The 18,462-nt window shown below is 30.3% G+C and overlaps 2 protein-coding genes across 3 annotated transcripts in view; one reads left to right on the top strand and one right to left on the bottom strand.

Moving 5' to 3' along the window:
• The window catches only part of E(z) (histone-lysine N-methyltransferase E(z)), a 106,391-nt gene extending 96,753 nt beyond the window's left edge, over nt 1–9,638 (bottom strand). For both annotated transcript variants that reach the window (XM_035351013.1, XM_035351014.2), the window contains exons 1-2: nt 9,484–9,638; nt 6,624–6,674 (exon numbers count right to left, since the gene is read on the bottom strand). In XM_035351013.1, the coding sequence (XP_035206904.1) occupies nt 6,624–6,631 (8 nt within the window). In that variant the 5' untranslated portion in view covers nt 6,632–6,674; nt 9,484–9,638. The remainder of the gene's footprint in view (nt 1–6,623; nt 6,675–9,483) is intronic.
• A 270-nt stretch (nt 9,639–9,908) lies between these two features.
• The window catches only part of LOC118181811 (MBT domain-containing protein 1-like), a 69,593-nt gene continuing 61,039 nt past the window's right edge, over nt 9,909–18,462 (top strand). Inside the window, exons 1-3 of the mRNA XM_035351015.2 lie at nt 9,909–9,992; nt 15,352–15,422; nt 18,028–18,157. Coding sequence (XP_035206906.1) covers nt 9,983–9,992; nt 15,352–15,422; nt 18,028–18,157 — 211 coding nt within the window. The 5' untranslated portion in view covers nt 9,909–9,982. The remainder of the gene's footprint in view (nt 9,993–15,351; nt 15,423–18,027; nt 18,158–18,462) is intronic.

The raw sequence follows: 18,462 nt of genomic DNA, 5'->3' as shown, positions 1-18,462 counted from the left end.
ACACATCGACCTATTTTCACTTTAAAAAAATCCCAGAATTGCACAAACTTGCATTGAGCACTCCCTTTACTTTGCCCATGTATACATCGATATATTTTCACTTAAAAAGTCAAAGGAGCACCAAATTCTACAATATAGGCAAACAAAAAATACATAATCTCAATGAAATACATTTTAAACCAAACAATAAAGTAACATAAAAAAGGAAAAACATGTTATACATTTAAGCACTACCAAAAGCAAATATGCACTTACCATGATTTTCGAGTTCGCTTCGTACACCCAGAGCCACGTAAAAATCAAAATATCAATCATACTCAAATGACTTTTTTCAAAGCAGGTACTCTTTCTGATCGAATGCTTCACATAGTGACCATCTGAACCTTTCTTTCTACAAACCCATTCAAATCCATCTAAACGGTTTTAACACACACCACAAAAACACTTACAAAACATCCCATGATTCAAAATTTCCCAGAATCATGCACCCAATTACGTCACAATAGGGTTTCCATAAAATTCAACTACTCAGGCTACATAAATGAAACAACAACTTGGCGATAAATCAAACAACAACTTTGCCATAATACAAAGGGTACCTTAAAGTCTACTCTACCCAAATATTTATATGGTAACCCATGATGTAATCAAAAAGCATTTACATATGGCAACATGGATAACATACGTTTATTTAAATATACATGGATTTTTACTTTTAAAATTAAACCATCATTTTTCTGATTATTATTGCTTTCTTGCAATTAAGTATATTTGTTTTCCTTGTAATGAATCATAATAGAACTGGGGAGTGTGCTTGTTGATGAAAAAGAAAGCATTGTATTTCTGTAGAAATAATGACATTTTGCCCAACAAGAGAGAATGTCAAAAATCACATTTTATGAAGTTAACTTTCTAGGCAACCAAATTTTATGAAAATGCAACATTAAAAATTATAAGCAAAGTGTTAGAATGTGGGTTAAAAATTAGTTTGAAGACAGCAGCATCTCATTTATAATAGCTATTCCTTTATTTATTGTTGGCTGGTGTATAATGCCAAAGTTGTACATGATGGCCCAAGTTTGAGCAATTCTCCAGTTTTTTTTTTTTTTTTTTTAAACTGAAAACAGATCGCTGTCGGTAGAATATCAGCACATGGCCCCCCCCAAAAAAAACTAAAGAATGATTTTTTGAGAAAGATACCATTGTTTGTTTCTTTTTTATTGATTTTTATTTTATTAAGTCATCGCTCTTTTATGAAATTCATAGTGTGCCACTGTTTTAAAAATTCGGAATGAATTCCAGCCTTTTAAGTAAGGGTTGTAGATAATCAAAAAGTTTCAAATTTATAAATTATAAAGCAAATTACAAATTTATATATATAAATGCATCAGGATAAAATAATAAGCCATATATATATATATATATATATATGAAATGACACCTGCCATTTATGTAGGCAGTAACTTGTCAAACATTATACAAATATATTTTCGTTGATGATAACTTGTGAATAAATAACTGAATTCTACTGCCTTCTATTAACTTCATATTTAAAATTATTTTATTTTCTGCTTAAAAATTACTTTAATTTTATAAAGGTTTGCCAAATAATGAAACTAAAAACTATTTGCCTTTTTCAAAATTGGATAAATAACCAAGGAATCACTATATTTTACTTAGTACTAATTTCCTTACAATGAAACTATGGTTGATCTTTACATTATGGTGATTTTTGGCGAAAATTTGGCGACTAACTCTCCTACAGCAACCCTCTATTTTTTTTTCCCCGCCGCTATTTTGTCTTCACAAAGTAAAGACATGTTTCTTTTCTTTTTATCTACTGAACACTTCTTCCAACAATCTACTAGCCGAATTACACTTATGCTAGAAATTTTATCTAACAAAACTGCTTAATCATGACAAATATTCACTGCAAAATTGGGAAAAAGTGCACAATACCATACTCCTTACACATTTTTCAAAAAAACACATACACATAAACCATGTACACGTCGACTTATTTTTACTTAAAATAACATCCCAGAATTACACAAAAATGGCATTGCGCACACTCTTCACTATATCCATGTACACTGCTTTTTTCTCATAAATTAGAAAAATTTCACGAAAATACATGACAATTTTCTGAATCTTTAAACCCGGTAAAAAGAACATATATGAAATTACCTGATCGCGAAAAAGTATATACCCTTTCCAAATATGAACATTTCCACATATAAAATAAATAAAATATCCAAAAACTTTTACCTCTAAATTATCTATTATATTATAAATGTCACCAACGAATTCATACCGCAAACATTACAAATACTTAGTGTCAAATATTTAAATTATTTCCATGCACGTTTACTTCAACTAAAACATATACAAAATTCCTACAAACATAAAATTCACAAAATAACTATCATTTAATTAAAATATAATTAAATTCAAAAACACTACTTAAAATATAAATAAGCACATACATTAAATTAATAAAAATTAGCTTACAATCCTAATTACTTTAAACTAAATCATTGCTAATAACAATTTTCCCAATAATACCAAATTACTTTACTTCCACCTTACATTTAGAACAATGCATAAAAATAATATCCTCAAATAATTAAAAATACTAACTTACCTAATCTTCTTCAGAATCTTGATTACGTGTCCGATAAACTTTTCTTTAGTTACGGCCATGGGATCCAAAAATTCATGAACACTGTTTCACACAACACAGAATAAACCAAATACAAAATTTCCAGATTTTTTCCCGATTTCCCCCCTTTTCCGATTAAAGAACCGTAATTCGTCCATTAATATCACATGACATATCCCATGATCTCTCATTTCCCTCACACAAAATAATGCGTAATCGGAACTGAGTACTGCTCACATTATTACTAAAGTCCCAGGTAGTAACCTTTATCGCCTCCAAAATGTCGCCAAACTACCAGTTACCATATTCTAAAGATCAGCCGAAACTATATATCATGCATAAAAGGATACTACGAAAATGATCTACACTTTGCACTGCAGAGATTATATATAGTTAGAACAGGAAATATATTTTTTTGGCCAAGTTATCATCAATGGCAATGTGGAAATGACAAATATCAGTGCATAAGTACCAAACTACCAAATTTAAATCATTACAAATCATAACACACTAAATTTGTATAAAGCTTTACTTAAGAACTAAATAATATAAAATGTTTAAAGTAATTTTTTTCTCCCTTAGGTTTGCCAGGCAATCATATTAATTGATATGCTAGAGACCAGTCTGGTTTGAGGGGAACGTGGAAACTGAAATTTATATACAGTCAAAAGTCGTTAATTCGGACACCCATAATTCGGAATGATCTATAATCCGGACCTCAAAACTAAAAACTTTCTGCGCATGCGCCGCATTGACACATGCGCATAGGCGTTTACGCGTGCGCGTAAGACATTTTACGACTGCGCATATGAGTGTGCGCAAGTGCAGAATACGTTTTCGCGTGCGCGTTTTATATATAATGGACGTATAAGCTAAAATTATCTAATTATCTATTTCAGTTAATGTTGATGATTGCGTTGCTCCTTAATTTTCGAATTGGATCCGGCTTATTATTTTTTGAGGACTCTAAGAGCAATTTTATAAAAGTAAGCTTAAACTTTCGATTATATCAAATAGAATTTCCGATATATATTTGTTAATATGTAAAGGATCTAAAGCGAAAGTATGTTTTGAAATCCGAAATCTGTTTATCAATTTCACGCTGCTCGGCGGGGGGATCGCCGCGGCTGGCGCATAATTAATTGGAAGTTTTTCTGTCAGCACTATCCTTATCTTCAGCGCAGATGTTTTTATTTTATTTGGCTTATAATTCCTTACCAAATGTAGTATTTCATCTCGATATGCTCCGTCTTTGATATGATTTAAAACAAGTTCCTCGTCATTATAATTCGCTTTCGATAGCGAAGAAAGTGACAGAGGTTATTGAAAATGAAAAAATTTCGATTGACAAATTAGTCGGTGTTCTAGACACAGCAATTATAGGACTTGAAAAGCGGAACTTTGTAACTGAACAAGAAATTATGTCTGTTTAATAGAATTAAAGAGAAAGTATTATCACATGAAACGAAGCAAAACTTAAACAACTTACATTGAAAGAAATGCTTAATAAAGTAAACAAATAAATATTAAGCTTTTTTTTTTTGCAAATTTTGATACCCTTTAGATCATAATTGCTCTTTATTTCATAAATTACGGTTTCATATTTTTAATTTTAGAATTTCTGCATGCCATCTTACGAGATTTAAACTGATGATCTGTAATCCGGAAAAATCGATAATCCGGAATCGCCGAAGTCCCTATGAAGTCCCTGTACAAAAAAATTTTCGGAACTACTCTGATATGCGCCCTCAAGTCGCAAATTTCTCGCCAACTATTTTTGGCGAGAAACGTTACGCTGCCTTATTACTATCTAAAACTTTTGTTTACATTTCGAACTTTAAGCCTAAAATGTGTCCAAAAACACGGTTTTCGCACATGCAAAAACTACACGTTTTGAACACACGATTTAAGCTAAAAATCCGAAGCAAAAACAAAAAATTTAGATAGCAAAAACGTAAAGTTTCTAACCAAAAATATTTGACAAGAATCCATGTACACAGCAACATGTTTTAACTTAAACATCTACGAATGGCACACTGTAGGCAACGAACGAATCTACGAACTACGCACACCTCGCTTTAATAAATTAACATAACAACAATAAATTTCAAAGAATAACATGTACACAGAGTTCTGTTTCAACTTTAAAAAACATCTACGAATTGCACAATCTACACTAAAAACAAATCAAGAATATAAACTAAAATAAATTTCACACAATTCAAAAAATAACAATAAAAACGGAAATTCATACCAAAAACAATGAATATAACATTCTACAAAATAAAAACAATAAAATAAAATGCACTTACCATAATGAAAGCTTCTTTTAAAAGCAGAAATATCTTTCCCCCCTATCTTCTAAGATACAGAGCATGCAAAGTCCAAAATACATTCGTTAACAAAATTTCGCCAGTCACACAACGTCTGTGAAGAAAACTTCCACGTTTTTGCTATATCACATGCCTTCCTACGATTCAAAATTTTGAAAGTAACAATAAAAACTTCCTCCAACGTTAACTTGCTACAATACACTAACTACAACAACTAACTACAACAATTTTACTGCAAACCCTCACAAGTCTATCAGAAACATCATTTTTCGTCCGAGTTCCCATATCAGCTCCGCATTTTGGACACGTCAAACTCCGTTTTAAAAGTCCCGACTCCCACAGAAATTCTAAAAATACACTACGATCTCCATAAATACATCCGTGAACAAAAGACTCGTTAACAACTCCAACATCGTACCTTTTCATACTAAATTTACTCTGCACATAATCTAAAATACGCAGCTGAAACCTTCCCACCACGTCTGTCTTTCATCGCAACACGAACCAACTAGCAATTAAGAAACTACTCCACCAAAAGACTTTTCAACGTCGACATGGTTGCCACACAACACGCAATCGCGCCAAAAACCAGCGCAAAACACATATCGTCACATTTGGTGAAATTAGGGCATTTATCAGAGTTGTACCAAATTTTCATTTATTTAATGTCCTGACTAAACTGATGCGGTTAAGCTTTGGATTATGGTAACTTGGCGATTTTTTGGCGACCAACCCTACTACAGCAACCTGCTAGTTTTTTTTTTTTTTTTTGACGCCATTTTGTTTTCACGAAGTAAAGGCATTTTTTTTTTTAACTCAACTTTTTTTTTTCAACAATCTGCTAGCCGAATTGCACTTATGCTAGAACTTTTATGAAACAAAAGTGCTTAATCACGACGAAGATTAGGGGCGAAATTGGGAGAAAGTGCAGAATCGCCCACTGCTTGTCGCGTTTTTAAGAATTGCACATACACGGTATTATCCATGTACACGTCGACCTATTTTCACTTAAAAAAACATCCCAGAATTGCACAAAAATGGCATTGCGCACACTCTTGACTATATCCATGTACACTGCTAAAGTCTTAGCTAGTAACCTTTATTGCCTTACTAAAATGTCGCTAAACTACCTGTTACCATATTCCAAAGATTAGCCACTGATGCTAATAAATGGTGCCATGATGGAAGAAATATGTCAAGCACATAGCTTTTAACATTGAAAAATGGTTAATACATATAATTTCCCCGCATATATATATATATATATATATATATATATATATATATATATTGCCTGCTTGTTAATTATCACAGGGAATGAGGGCACTTGCATTCTGATCCTCTTCCATGCAAGCTTACTATATAAAAAGAAAAAATTCTGAATTGTGCTCAGATGCCAATTTAAAAAACTTGAGTGCCTTATATAAAATAGGAATGGGAGAGTGGTTAACAATCTTTTAATTATTTAAATGTAAATGAAAAATGATTGTTTTATATTATTAAAAAAATGTATGCAGATAAAAATAATTTTAAAACAGACAGAAAAAAAAAAAAAAAAAAAAAAAAAAAAAAGAAAGAAAGAAAGAAAGAAAAGAAGTAATTTTCTTTTGCTATTTTATTATACTTACTTCATCATCTTGGTACTGAAATTTCAAACTGCAAACATAAACTTTAAAACCCTGGCAAGAAATTAAAATCATGTCAAAATTCAGGCAATGTCATTTAAGCAGCAAAATCTAATTATACTTAGTTATAATGAGATCACAGGAAAGTTGAGAAAGTTAACATGAATTGAATTTTAATACATTTCCATATGCAAATTAACAAATTATAAATACAATAAATACTGATTATAATTAGGAATTTTAGCAATCATCTAACACACAGTATAATCATGTTCACCTGTACATAGTTAAAAAAAAAAAAGAAAGTATATATAGTTTTGCTTTTCTTCTTTCAGAACACATATTCTTTATTCATTTCAAGTTTTACTGAAAATAACAGCTTTTGGACAGTATTACACAAACTATTAAAAATACAGATTGCTTTTAAAATATCGGGTTGGAGGGAAAGTTCTGTCGTATTTTAAATAGACAGGTGATTTTTCTTGTAAATAAAAAAAAAACATCTGGCTAGTGAGTCAATCGGATTTTTTTTTTTTTAGCTCCTGTATAATATAAAAGGTGCCCTTTTTTACCGTTCATAATTTACTTGTAATATTTAAAGGGAAAAACATGTTGCATGTAAAAATTTATGTGTGGTATTTGGAAAAGATATTGTAAATGTTCGTACTTGTCAAAGATGGTTTAGCAAATTTCGTTCCGGGGACCTGAGCCTCAAAGAAAGTGTTCGATCTGGACGACCATCCAAGATCGATAATGATGTTTTGCGATCCATGTTGGAAAATAATCCACATTTAACAAGTCGAGAAATTGCAGAAGAGTTTGGCATTCATCATACAACTGTTGGAGATCACATTAAATCTCTTTTGTTTGTGTTAAAGCAAAGTGTTTGGGTTCCACATGAATTAACGGAAAAGAATTTGTCTGATCATGTAAGAATATGTTCATCACATCTGATTAGACACAATGTGGAGCCGTTTTTGGACAGGCTGGTTACTGGAGATGAAAAGTGGATTCTTTACGAGAATATTAAAAGAAAAAAAATCTTACTGCAAACCAGGAACATCATCAGCAACAGTTCCAAAACCAAGTATCCATCAACAAAAAGTACTGCTTTGTTTGTGGTGGGACAGGAAAGGTCCAGTGTATTACGAGTTGCTGAAACAGGGAAAAAACATCAACGCGGATCTGTACTGCAATCAGCTGGATAAATTGAATGCAGCTATCAAAGAAAAAAGGCCAGCATTAGCGTCCAGAAAAGGAATAGTGTTCCATCCCGATAATGCTCGCCCGCATACTGCAGTGGTGACACTACAAAAACTGAATGCGTTAGGATGGGAAATCCTTAGTCACCCCCCGTATTCACCTGACATTGCACCCTCTGATTATTACCTGTTCAGATCTCTGCAAAATTATCTAACGGGAAAAAAATTCAAGTCTTTTGAAAGTGTTTCTAAGGCAGTTGCTGACTATTTTAACTCCATGGATGAGAACTTTTACAAAACAGGAATTTACAGGTTACATGGAAGATGGCAACAGGTTGTAACAAATAACGGAGCATATATAATTGATTAATATTAAACACATATTTTTATAAATGAATTTAAATATTTTCTTTAAAATACGGCAGAACTTTCCCTCCAATCCAATAGTACCACCTAACACTGGATTTTCTCCATCATAAACAAACATGATGAAAACAATTTTCCCTAAAACAGCATCTGCGCCAATCTTATTTTTCCATCAAGAAAACATTTTATCAGCAGCTTATTTTAACTGCGATAAAATTCTTTTAAACATAAAAACCAAATGGGCTGCCTACATGGGCTAAAAGCATTTTGACAACACAGCAAATGGGATGGTCTGTTTGGCAGCAATGTTGCCCCTTACACCATTGTTATGATTGCAAAAAAATGTTGGTCCCACAAAGTATCCTCACCCAACAGGCTGATCTCTTTGTCACATGATTAAAAAAAGCAATCAAATAATTAACACTCCTTATTTACACATAAAGAATACTGATGTCGTTGCAAAAGTTTTGTTATTTATAAAAACATTAGAATTTATACATCTGCATTATTTTAATGAGATACACTATTATATCTATACAGAGTTTTGTAAACAACCCCCTTTCCCACTTTTTTTTTCATTAAAATGTTTTCATTTCCTGAAGCATTCATCTATTTCAATCAAACCTGATTTATGATTTAAAAAACTAAAGTTTACAAACTTTCCAAAGGAACAGTGCATAACAGTATTACATTTTTCAACCATAAAAATGGGTACTAATATAAGCGAAATAAATTGGATCTAACAATGTTATATGTTTGGAAAAGTGTCAAATATTACTTAATGCTATACATCAACTGTAAATTACTCACTCAAAAAATTATTCTTATGACTTTAATAAATTTTTTAGTCTCACTGCAAATCCCAGAAATATTCCATATGTTTAAACTAAAATCATAATAAGAATATAAATTCGTGTGTTTTGGTGAATTTAATCATCAACATACACACAGTAAAAACTTCCCAGCACCTAAATTTGATTTAAAAAGCTTTAATTATTGCAGAAATAAATGTATAATGAATCCACCTTATACAATGTGATTTAAGCAGACTTTATTGAAAAAATCCCTGCAATCCCACTGCACCTTATAAGAATCACCCCAAAAGTCAATTTAACTATCTGAACAGGACTTCGAATTCATCATTACATTTTAATATTTACCTTCTTCAGTACATTTACGATGTAACTTCAGAAAAGACAAATATTACTTAATTATATACTAAAAAGACAAATATTACTTAATTATATACTAAAAAGACAAATATTACAACGTAAAATGATTATGATTCTACACACTTTTAAAATACTAGTTTAGGTAGTTACAAATAAGAAATTTTCTTTTTATAGATGAATTATACTCTTGCATTAATTTTTTTTAATCTATTCAAAATCCACAAGTCTAGAAATATATACAAAATTACTAAAATCAGGTATAAACACACAACAATCAAACTAACCAACACAAAAACTCATTGTTTAATATTTAAAATTACCGTCGAGAGAGTTGAACACTACTACTCCTGTACTATCAATCCAATAAAAGCATTTTACATATATATTGCCAGAAAGAAATGACTATTTAGTTTCAAGCTTCACAACTGCAGAAAAATCTAGCTATGATTTTTTTCTGTATATAAATTTTCAAAGGTACTTATTTGCAGAATTAATTAGGCAAAGTGGAAAAAAAAAAAAAAAAAAAAAGAGTATGAGACATCAAATCTGGCAATATTTTCTGGTTTCTGATTTGTCGTATGTTGTTTACATTAATTTGGTTTTGTTTTTACCGCGCAAAATTATGATCGAAGGTATTTTAATGACTGTAACGTGCTGAATAGTCTTTTTGCATTTTCATACATGCTGCATTAATTTAAAATTAGATAATTAATTTACTTTATTTTATTTAGATATTTTGTTTTTAAAAGTATTTCCATTGATTGATGTTAAGAGTGTTTTATGGTCATAAAATTAATGATTAATGTTCCGAATTAAACATGCTCTTAAAACAAAATGTGTTCATCAGAACTTTAAATTATGTTTTTATATTTTCTATAAGCCAATAAATTTATTTAAATATTTTGTATTTTCTTATATTAATCTTCTTAAATATGGATCTTAGTATCTCACATAACAGTGTTTATTATTTGAAAGAGTTACTAGCAAGATGCTAAGATATTTCGTTAAATAATCTACAATAAATTCTAGATAAGCTATACACTAAACTTTAATTCTAGAAAAAAAAACAGAATTGAAGTCATCTATGCGTCACTGCTTGAAGCAGTTCTTTCGACAATGAAATCTTACAACATAAAATCAAATAAAGTCAGACAAATAAGCGCGTGTGACTTAATATTTTATTTATAATAAAACTTGGTATGAAAAGCGAACCATTTATTTTACTACATAGTAAAACCGTGAGTTAAAAAAAAATCTTAATGTATAATCTATCTTGGTAAAATCCTAGTATACGGTGCAGCCTTGGCGCGACTTATTATCGCCAACAACAAAAATGATCCTAAAAACGTCTATATATATATACACACATAGTCTATATACTATGTTTAACTGTACATTTTCTTTGAATGACCCGTTAACTACTCATCGTATATGTCCCGTCTTTACTGCTCATCATAAAGACCTCTATCTTTTATTCAGTGTGATTAAATATCAGGTATCTCTAATTATTAAAATAAAAAAATAATAAAAGTATTTCATGTCATTTATTTTACTAGCTAACCACTTTTGTTGAATAAATCAGTTGTAAATAACTGAATTAGTAAGTGTTAACACAAATATTCACATAAGGAATCAATGTTATTTTTTCATTTCTTGGAAAAACATGTTAATTTTAATATTTGGATATAAATATATATGATGTCCATAAATATTTGCTTATATCACAAGATATAATTCATTCATGATGTGAATGAGTTCTTTAAATCGTTGGGTAAAGTGCAGAATCGCCCACTTATTTGTTTGGCACTTTTAAAAGAGTAAGAAGAATTGGATTTTTGTCAATTTTTGGTGAATCTTTGGATTATGGTAACTTGGCGATTTTTTGGCGACCAACCCTGCTACTGCTACGAAGTAAAGGCATTTTTTTTTATTATTATTAACTCAACATTTTTTCCAACAATCTGCTAGACAAATTACGCTTATGCTAGAACTTTTATGGAACAAAAGTGCTTAATTATGATGAAGATTAGGTGCAAAATTGGAAGAAAGTGCAGAATCGCCCACTGCTTGCTGCGTTTTTAAGAATTGCACATATACTGTATCTATGTACACGTTGACCTATTTTCACTTAAAAAAAATCCCAGAATTGCACAAAAATGGCACTGCGCACACTCTTGCCTTTATCCATGTATACATCAACCTATTTTCACTTAAAAAGTCAAAGAAAATTGACAAAAATCCAATTCTTCTTACTCTTGTAAAAAGCGCCAAACAAATAAGTGGGTGATTCTGCACTTTAACAGCAACATTGTTTCTAAGTGCTTATTAGCTAAAATCCCGATTGGAATTTTAGCAAAATGTCACATTACATGTCTCATGATCTCTCATTTCTCTGAGACAAAATAATCTGTGATTCGAACTGTGTACTTCTCAGATTATTGCTAAAGTACTAGCTAGTAAACTTTATTGCCTTACCAAAATGTCGCCAAACTACCTGTTACCATATTCCAAAGATTAGTCCAATTTTCTTTTACTTTTTAAGCGAAAATAGGTCGATGTGTACATGGATATAGTCAAGGGGATGCGCAATGCCATTTTTGTGCAATTCTGGGATTTTTCTTTTAAGTGAAAATAGGTCGATGTGCACATGGATACCGAGTATATGCAAGTCTTAAATGTACGCCAAGCATTGGGTGATTCTGCACTTTCCCCAAATTATTCATTATTTGTCTTAATTTGTTTGAGATAAGTTGTATAAAATTTATTGATTAATTCAGCGACTCTATTAATGACATACCATGAATAAAACTGCCAAAATAATCAATGTAATAAATAACAAAATAGATACTAAATATTTTGGCTTCCACCTAATCTTTTTGTATTATTTGAAATCAGGTTTATTAGTTCTTGACTGCTCAGTACAGTGGCTGCTTTAAGAAGGAAGTAGCATTTCATTCCCCTTTCCCTGCAGCTTTACCATCTTGTTCATTAAATTATTATTTGATTATTATTTTAGTTATTGTCATTTCATATGTAAATATTTAGATTGAATTATGTCAAGTATTGCCAGTAAAAAAATAAATTGCAAAATTTTATATACAGTTAATCATTCTTGAATAATAACTCAAATTTTTAAATGTTCTGGTATTATAATGGATCTTTTATATTACAGAACAACATGCACCAAATAATTTTTCTTTATATAAGTAGTAGACTGTGGTAACTTTATTTGATTCTTATTTGTCTGAATTTTTCTGGAAGAGAAAAACCTGTTTTAATAGGCCTTAGCCAATATTATTGCTTATTCATTTTTAAATTAAATATTTCATTTGTACTTTTTATAATAGTATTTTTGTTTTCATATATGTTTTATATATCTCTGAAATCTTATGTATTGTATATCTTTCTAAAAGATATATTTTTTCTTTAAAAAATATTATCAACATATTGTCTTAGCATGGAAAAAAGCCATTATATCTGCTTCCTGAGTGTTTTTTGACTTATTTGATGCTTGTTTTATTACTACCGAAAAGCTTTATTCATACTAAAGTTACTAGTTGGTTGGTGTATTTAAACAGATCTTTCTGTAGATTTCTTGAAAAATGGTAAAATAGAAAGTAACTTGAATCTTCTTTTTTTAAAAAAATTGGAGAGAGATGGTATGAAAGCTATGATTGACTAATGTATAAAAGCTGATTCAGTTGCTAATGTGCAATGTATTTTTACAATGTGAACTGGTTAGAAGAGTATATTATTACCATCTCTGTATAAGTGTTCAAAAAAAATTTTGGGGTGAGGGAGGACATTAAGTCTTTTTTAAATAAATTTTAGCAACTGAAGAAATCCAATTATTTTAACTTATTTTAACATGACTATTTTAAAATTTATATGAATACTGTAATGAATTCTGTGTAATTATTGTGATATTATTTTATTTTATTCTACAGTTTTTGTCATGTAATGTAAAACAGAAAAAATTCAGAGAATCCAAGTCACAAATTCCACAAAGTTTCTTTCATAAAGCATATTTTCTTTGTAATAGAAAAACTAATTATATTCACCTTTGAAAACAGAGATTCTAATGAGTTTGTGATTTTATTAATTGGTGGAAAACTTTGGCTATCTTTATAGCATATAGATTATTGTTCTGTTCCAGGGCTAAATTTCTAAAATTAGAATTGCTGGAGCCCTATGGAACACCGTCAGCAAAGAGGAATAAGAGTAAATAAATAAATAAAATGATATTAAACTCATTAATAATTTTAAAATTAAATGGTTAATTATTATCAAATTAATTAATAGCTATTTAATCAATGTTTATAAATTTTTATATAATTAATTACTTATAATTTATTAAACTAATTAATGATTAAAGCAATTAAATAATTAAAATCAAAGTAAATGTAAAGGGATAAATAAAATTTAATAAGCAACTTTTTATATAATTTTATTGCTAAAAATAAAATTTTCGAGATAAAATTTCTGCTGAAATCGTTATTCAGTTACATAGGAGAAGTGCCGCAGCCTTCTTATTTAGGGCTCCAGTGTGCTCCTGCTAGAATTATGATTTATTACAAAAATTAAGAAGCATCTAAGTCGGCCCAATTTTAGCTCTGATCGTAGGGGGGGGGAGTTCTTTTATCAAAAAATTAAATATACTTAAAGAACAGCTGATGAAAATTCAGATAATGCTAAAAACAGAGTGAGGATATGAGTGGATGGAAACATAAAATTAGGGGAATCTTGATGAGAGAGAACATTCTGTTTGACCGCAGCTCTCTGCTGATATAATTATAGCCATCAAGCAGATGTGTCTCAGGAGTAAAATGAGTCCTGAATCTGACTCCTAAGGATGAATGTAAAGTTGTGGTTACACTTCCGCCCCCCTCCCGGCATTTGGTTGTATTAGTGGATACTGTCGGAAGACAATGTATAGGACGGACTTGAGCAGTTTATCTCGGTATTTCACTCTTATTGTATTCACTGTCACTTAATGCACATTTAAGAACACAAATTTTCCTTCCTGAGAGGATAACTTACTGTAACCATCGATAACAATACACTAGATACGATGGGGTGGCGAGAAATTTACGTATTCCTAAACAAACTCCCTCAAATTTATTGCCCTTCTCAAAGGGAAAGGTTTCCGCATGTCAGTGAAGGTACTTTACTTGAACGTCTCGTGTTCTCATGAGTTCGTATTTCTAGGTAAATAGAGTATTACAAGGTCTACTTATTGTGAAACTAAAACATTAGGAATTCTAAATTTTTTCCCCTTGAAATTGTGGCTCAGTTTTATAAAAAGAAGTACCGGAGCTCATATTATTTAGGGCTCTGGTGCGCTCCAGCTAGAATTGTAATTTATCTTAAAAATTGAGAAGTACTGTTCTGTTCATAAATAATAATAAAATAAAGCATCTTATAAGGAAAAGGACATGTGAGAAAATATAAAAATATATGTGGAAGATATTTATAAAAATGTTTTCAGTTGCTGAATACTGTTCAGCCATGCCTTCAAAATGTAAAACATGTAAAATCACATGTATTCAGTCACATATGTGGTCTACAAATGAATGAACTGGCTGTTGCCATGTATGCATTCAAACATAAGGTAAAAACATAGGTGTTTTATGAAATTTTGAAACGGGGATTGCAAATAATAGAAAGAGCCAAAAATTTTTAAAGTGAAATATCCATAAACTTACCCAAAATAATTCCAAGAATACCAAATAATTTGCTGCAGGGCAATTTCCAATTTATTACCTTTTTAGAGATTTTTCATAATTAAGTCTTTTTAGATTTTCTTAGGGTGAAAGAATATTGCTGTCCTCTTAATGCTGTGAAATTTTACAAAATTTATAGCAGTAATATTTATTGAGTTCTTTTCTGTTTATATTTAAACATATATATTTCTGTGGTGTAATATAATAAAAAAAAATGCTCCATTAAGAAACTGTTAGTTAACCAGTTAATGGCATTCTTTTTTATTAGGTTCTTTTAACTGGAGATCCTATCTTTCAAGACCAAATTTTGTTGCAGCCCCAGTTTCATGTTTTAATCATGTAAGATTTACTTTTTACTTTTATTTTATTTATTTATATATATATATATTATTTTTGTGGATGATATTTATTGTTTTTAACATTTAATTTGTTTTTCAAGATCTAAAGTTACTTTTGGTATTTGTATATTAGCAAGGATATAAGCAAATTCCTTAATATATACAATAGACCTTAGACTATGAACAAATTACATGGACAAAAGAACATCTCTGATTGTAAATGGTGTCTTGAGTTACAAACACTTGTCAGCAATAAATGACCTTAACAATGTTTTGAGGTAACCTCTGACACAAAGTTAACAATCAGGGACTTCAAGAAACAACAATTTAATATTTCTCATTTCTTAACTCCCATTAGCAAAACTAAGTAATTTATAAGACCATGAATTCAGCGTGGAGGAAATTATAGCCAGACTGTATTGAAGGCAGAGCTTTTGAGATCTTTGGTACTAAGTATTTTTTTTTATATATGATAGCATATCTCTGGGCAAAATCATGGGATTTGAAATTAGCAATGAAGATGTGGCAGAGTTATTAGGGGACTATAAAAGTGAGCTCAACAATAAAGAATTGGAAAAACTTTAGAAGCAACAGCAAATGTCAGTTGTGGAATACAAAGAAACTTCAGAAGAAGGGAAAACAGATGAACCTAATTCTTTGATCTGTTGCAATTAAATTTTATATTTGTGATTTTATTTCTCATTATATTTTTGCAACCTGTGTGGCAATGGTTTCAACAGTTATGACTACAGTTACCATGTATATTTTTTACCATAATTTTGGGCTTAATAAATATATATATTAATACAAATGAATCTCTGTCTTTTTGTCTCCATTTGTAATGTTAGATGCTAACAGGTTATGTGTTCAGGATGTTCTAACTGCAAAGAAAAAAAAAAAATAGGAGCAAAGCAGAGATAAAAGTTAACGAGATTTTGTAAGCCTAACACGGCAGTTCTTAAGTAAGTTGGCAAATTAGTTCGCAAAAATTAAAGTTGCAAAGATTATCAGTTAAGCCATTATGCAAAAAAAAATTATTGGCCTATTAAGAAATACCGAATTAATTTCACATTAAATTATCATGAAGATGCTGTAGAAGTCATGGAAGGAAAATTAAAAAAGCCTATGGTGCCTGATCAAGCCACGGCTGAAAAGATTCAAAAGAAATACAGAGATGACATGAAGGTGTGTAATAAACCCAATAATTACTCTATGATGGTTCTTACGAACTCCATGACTGAAGATACTTTACAAAATGAAGGAGATTTGACAGCACAAGAGAAATTTGGCTCGAACTTCACAAAATATTCGAAGGTTCATCTGTTGACCAAGTTTACAACATATGCTTATAGTTTTCCAAATTCATTTGATCAACTGATGATGTGGCAGCTCATTAATTAAAATTGAAAAATTCATAGAATGAGCTGAACAATGGACTTCAAAATAAGGAAGAAAACACACTTCCAGAAATGCTGCTAATTTGTAAAATATTGGATACTGTTCCTCCCAACTATTGTACTCGTACTTTCAAATCAAGTTGGTTACTTCTTAGTGATGAAAAGAGAACTCTAGACAAATTAACTACACAACAGTGCACCCATGAAAGAGAGTTAAGGAAAGATCCAAATTTTGTACAAACTTTAAATCAGGAAGCATTGATAGCAAATTCGAAATTTAAGTAGAAATCAGCCCCTAACAAGAAAAACAATGGCAATTATTGCCACCAGAGAGGACACTGGGTCGGAACATGCAAGAAGTGGATAGCTGATGGAAAACCCAGTCTACATACAAAGTCAAACAAAAGAGGTCTGAATAATGTTGTTGCAAATATGACACTCCTAGCTGTAGATGAGACAATATTTTCTGCTGAAACAAATTCTGATGATTGCTTTATTGCCCGTGGGCCTCAAAACATGTCAGTAACAGTCACTACTTTATAGATTTTGAAAAATTTGAGCTTCCCCATAGCATCACTGTAGCAAATGGAAAGTCATTACCAGCAGTTAGAAAAGACACTATCAAGATAATGAGCATTGTAAATGGGATGAATCAAATCAAAAATCTTGAAAATGTTTAATATGTTCCAGAAATAAATAAAAATCTATTTCCCGTGTTAGCAACAACCTTAGTTTCTGAAATTCACGCTGACATAAATGTGACCAAAAATAATGAAGACATTTCATTTTTATTATTATTGAATTATTATTAAGTTGCTTTATTTTCTTTTGTAGGAGTATTAGCATAGTTTAATTATTCGTGGTGTATTTTTATTATAATAGTATTTGTGTTTTATATTTTTTCTTTCCTCTCTCCAGACCTAGATATTATGTTTTTATTATCTCCCTGTACTATGAGCTATTTATTTACATCAGCAAGCCTCATGGAACATGAGGATTTCTGTATTTTTTTTTTTTTTAACTTAAACAAATATGCTTGTAATACATATATATGTGATCCCTTCTTAAAAATGAGAATCATCTAAGTTAATACAAAATATGTGTTTTTTGATGTTCAAATATATAATTATTATTTAATTATTTTTTAATTTAATTTTATTATTTTGTGTGCTTAAGTTTTACATAATATCTTATATCTTAACTGTGTAGGTAGCACTGTCTCGTTGTTGGGATAGCATAACAGCTGGCATTTTAGTTGAAGTTAGAAGTCCAGATTGCACTACATGCTGCGCATCTACTCCATGTTGTTATTGGATAGCTGCTGTAATTAAAGTATCTGGTAATGCTAAATTAGTTCATTCTTTTTTTCTTTTATGATTTTATTGTAATTTTGTGTTAGAGGTTAGTAGCAACATTTGATTGAGAAAGCCTATTTCTTTCAGCAATAGTACTTAAATATTACTCCTTGCAATTATAATGTTTGTGTCATCTTTTGTTGTTATGGCATATGTGTATTTCAACTTTATAATTATATAAAATATCACCTGCATTGTATTTAAGGATATTAATGTGACTTAAAGCATAAATAATAAGTATGGTTATGATATTAAAATGATGAGATATTTTTATATTGGTAAATTGAAC

The sequence above is a fragment of the Stegodyphus dumicola genome, chromosome 4 (assembly GCF_044657685.1).
Source record: "Stegodyphus dumicola isolate Sdum_Otavi_A_Nest chromosome 4, ASM4465768v1".
NCBI classification, from domain to species: Eukaryota; Metazoa; Arthropoda; class Arachnida; order Araneae; family Eresidae; genus Stegodyphus; species Stegodyphus dumicola.
Note: the sequence above shows the minus strand (reverse complement) of the source record. Positions and strands in the feature narration are given on the sequence as shown.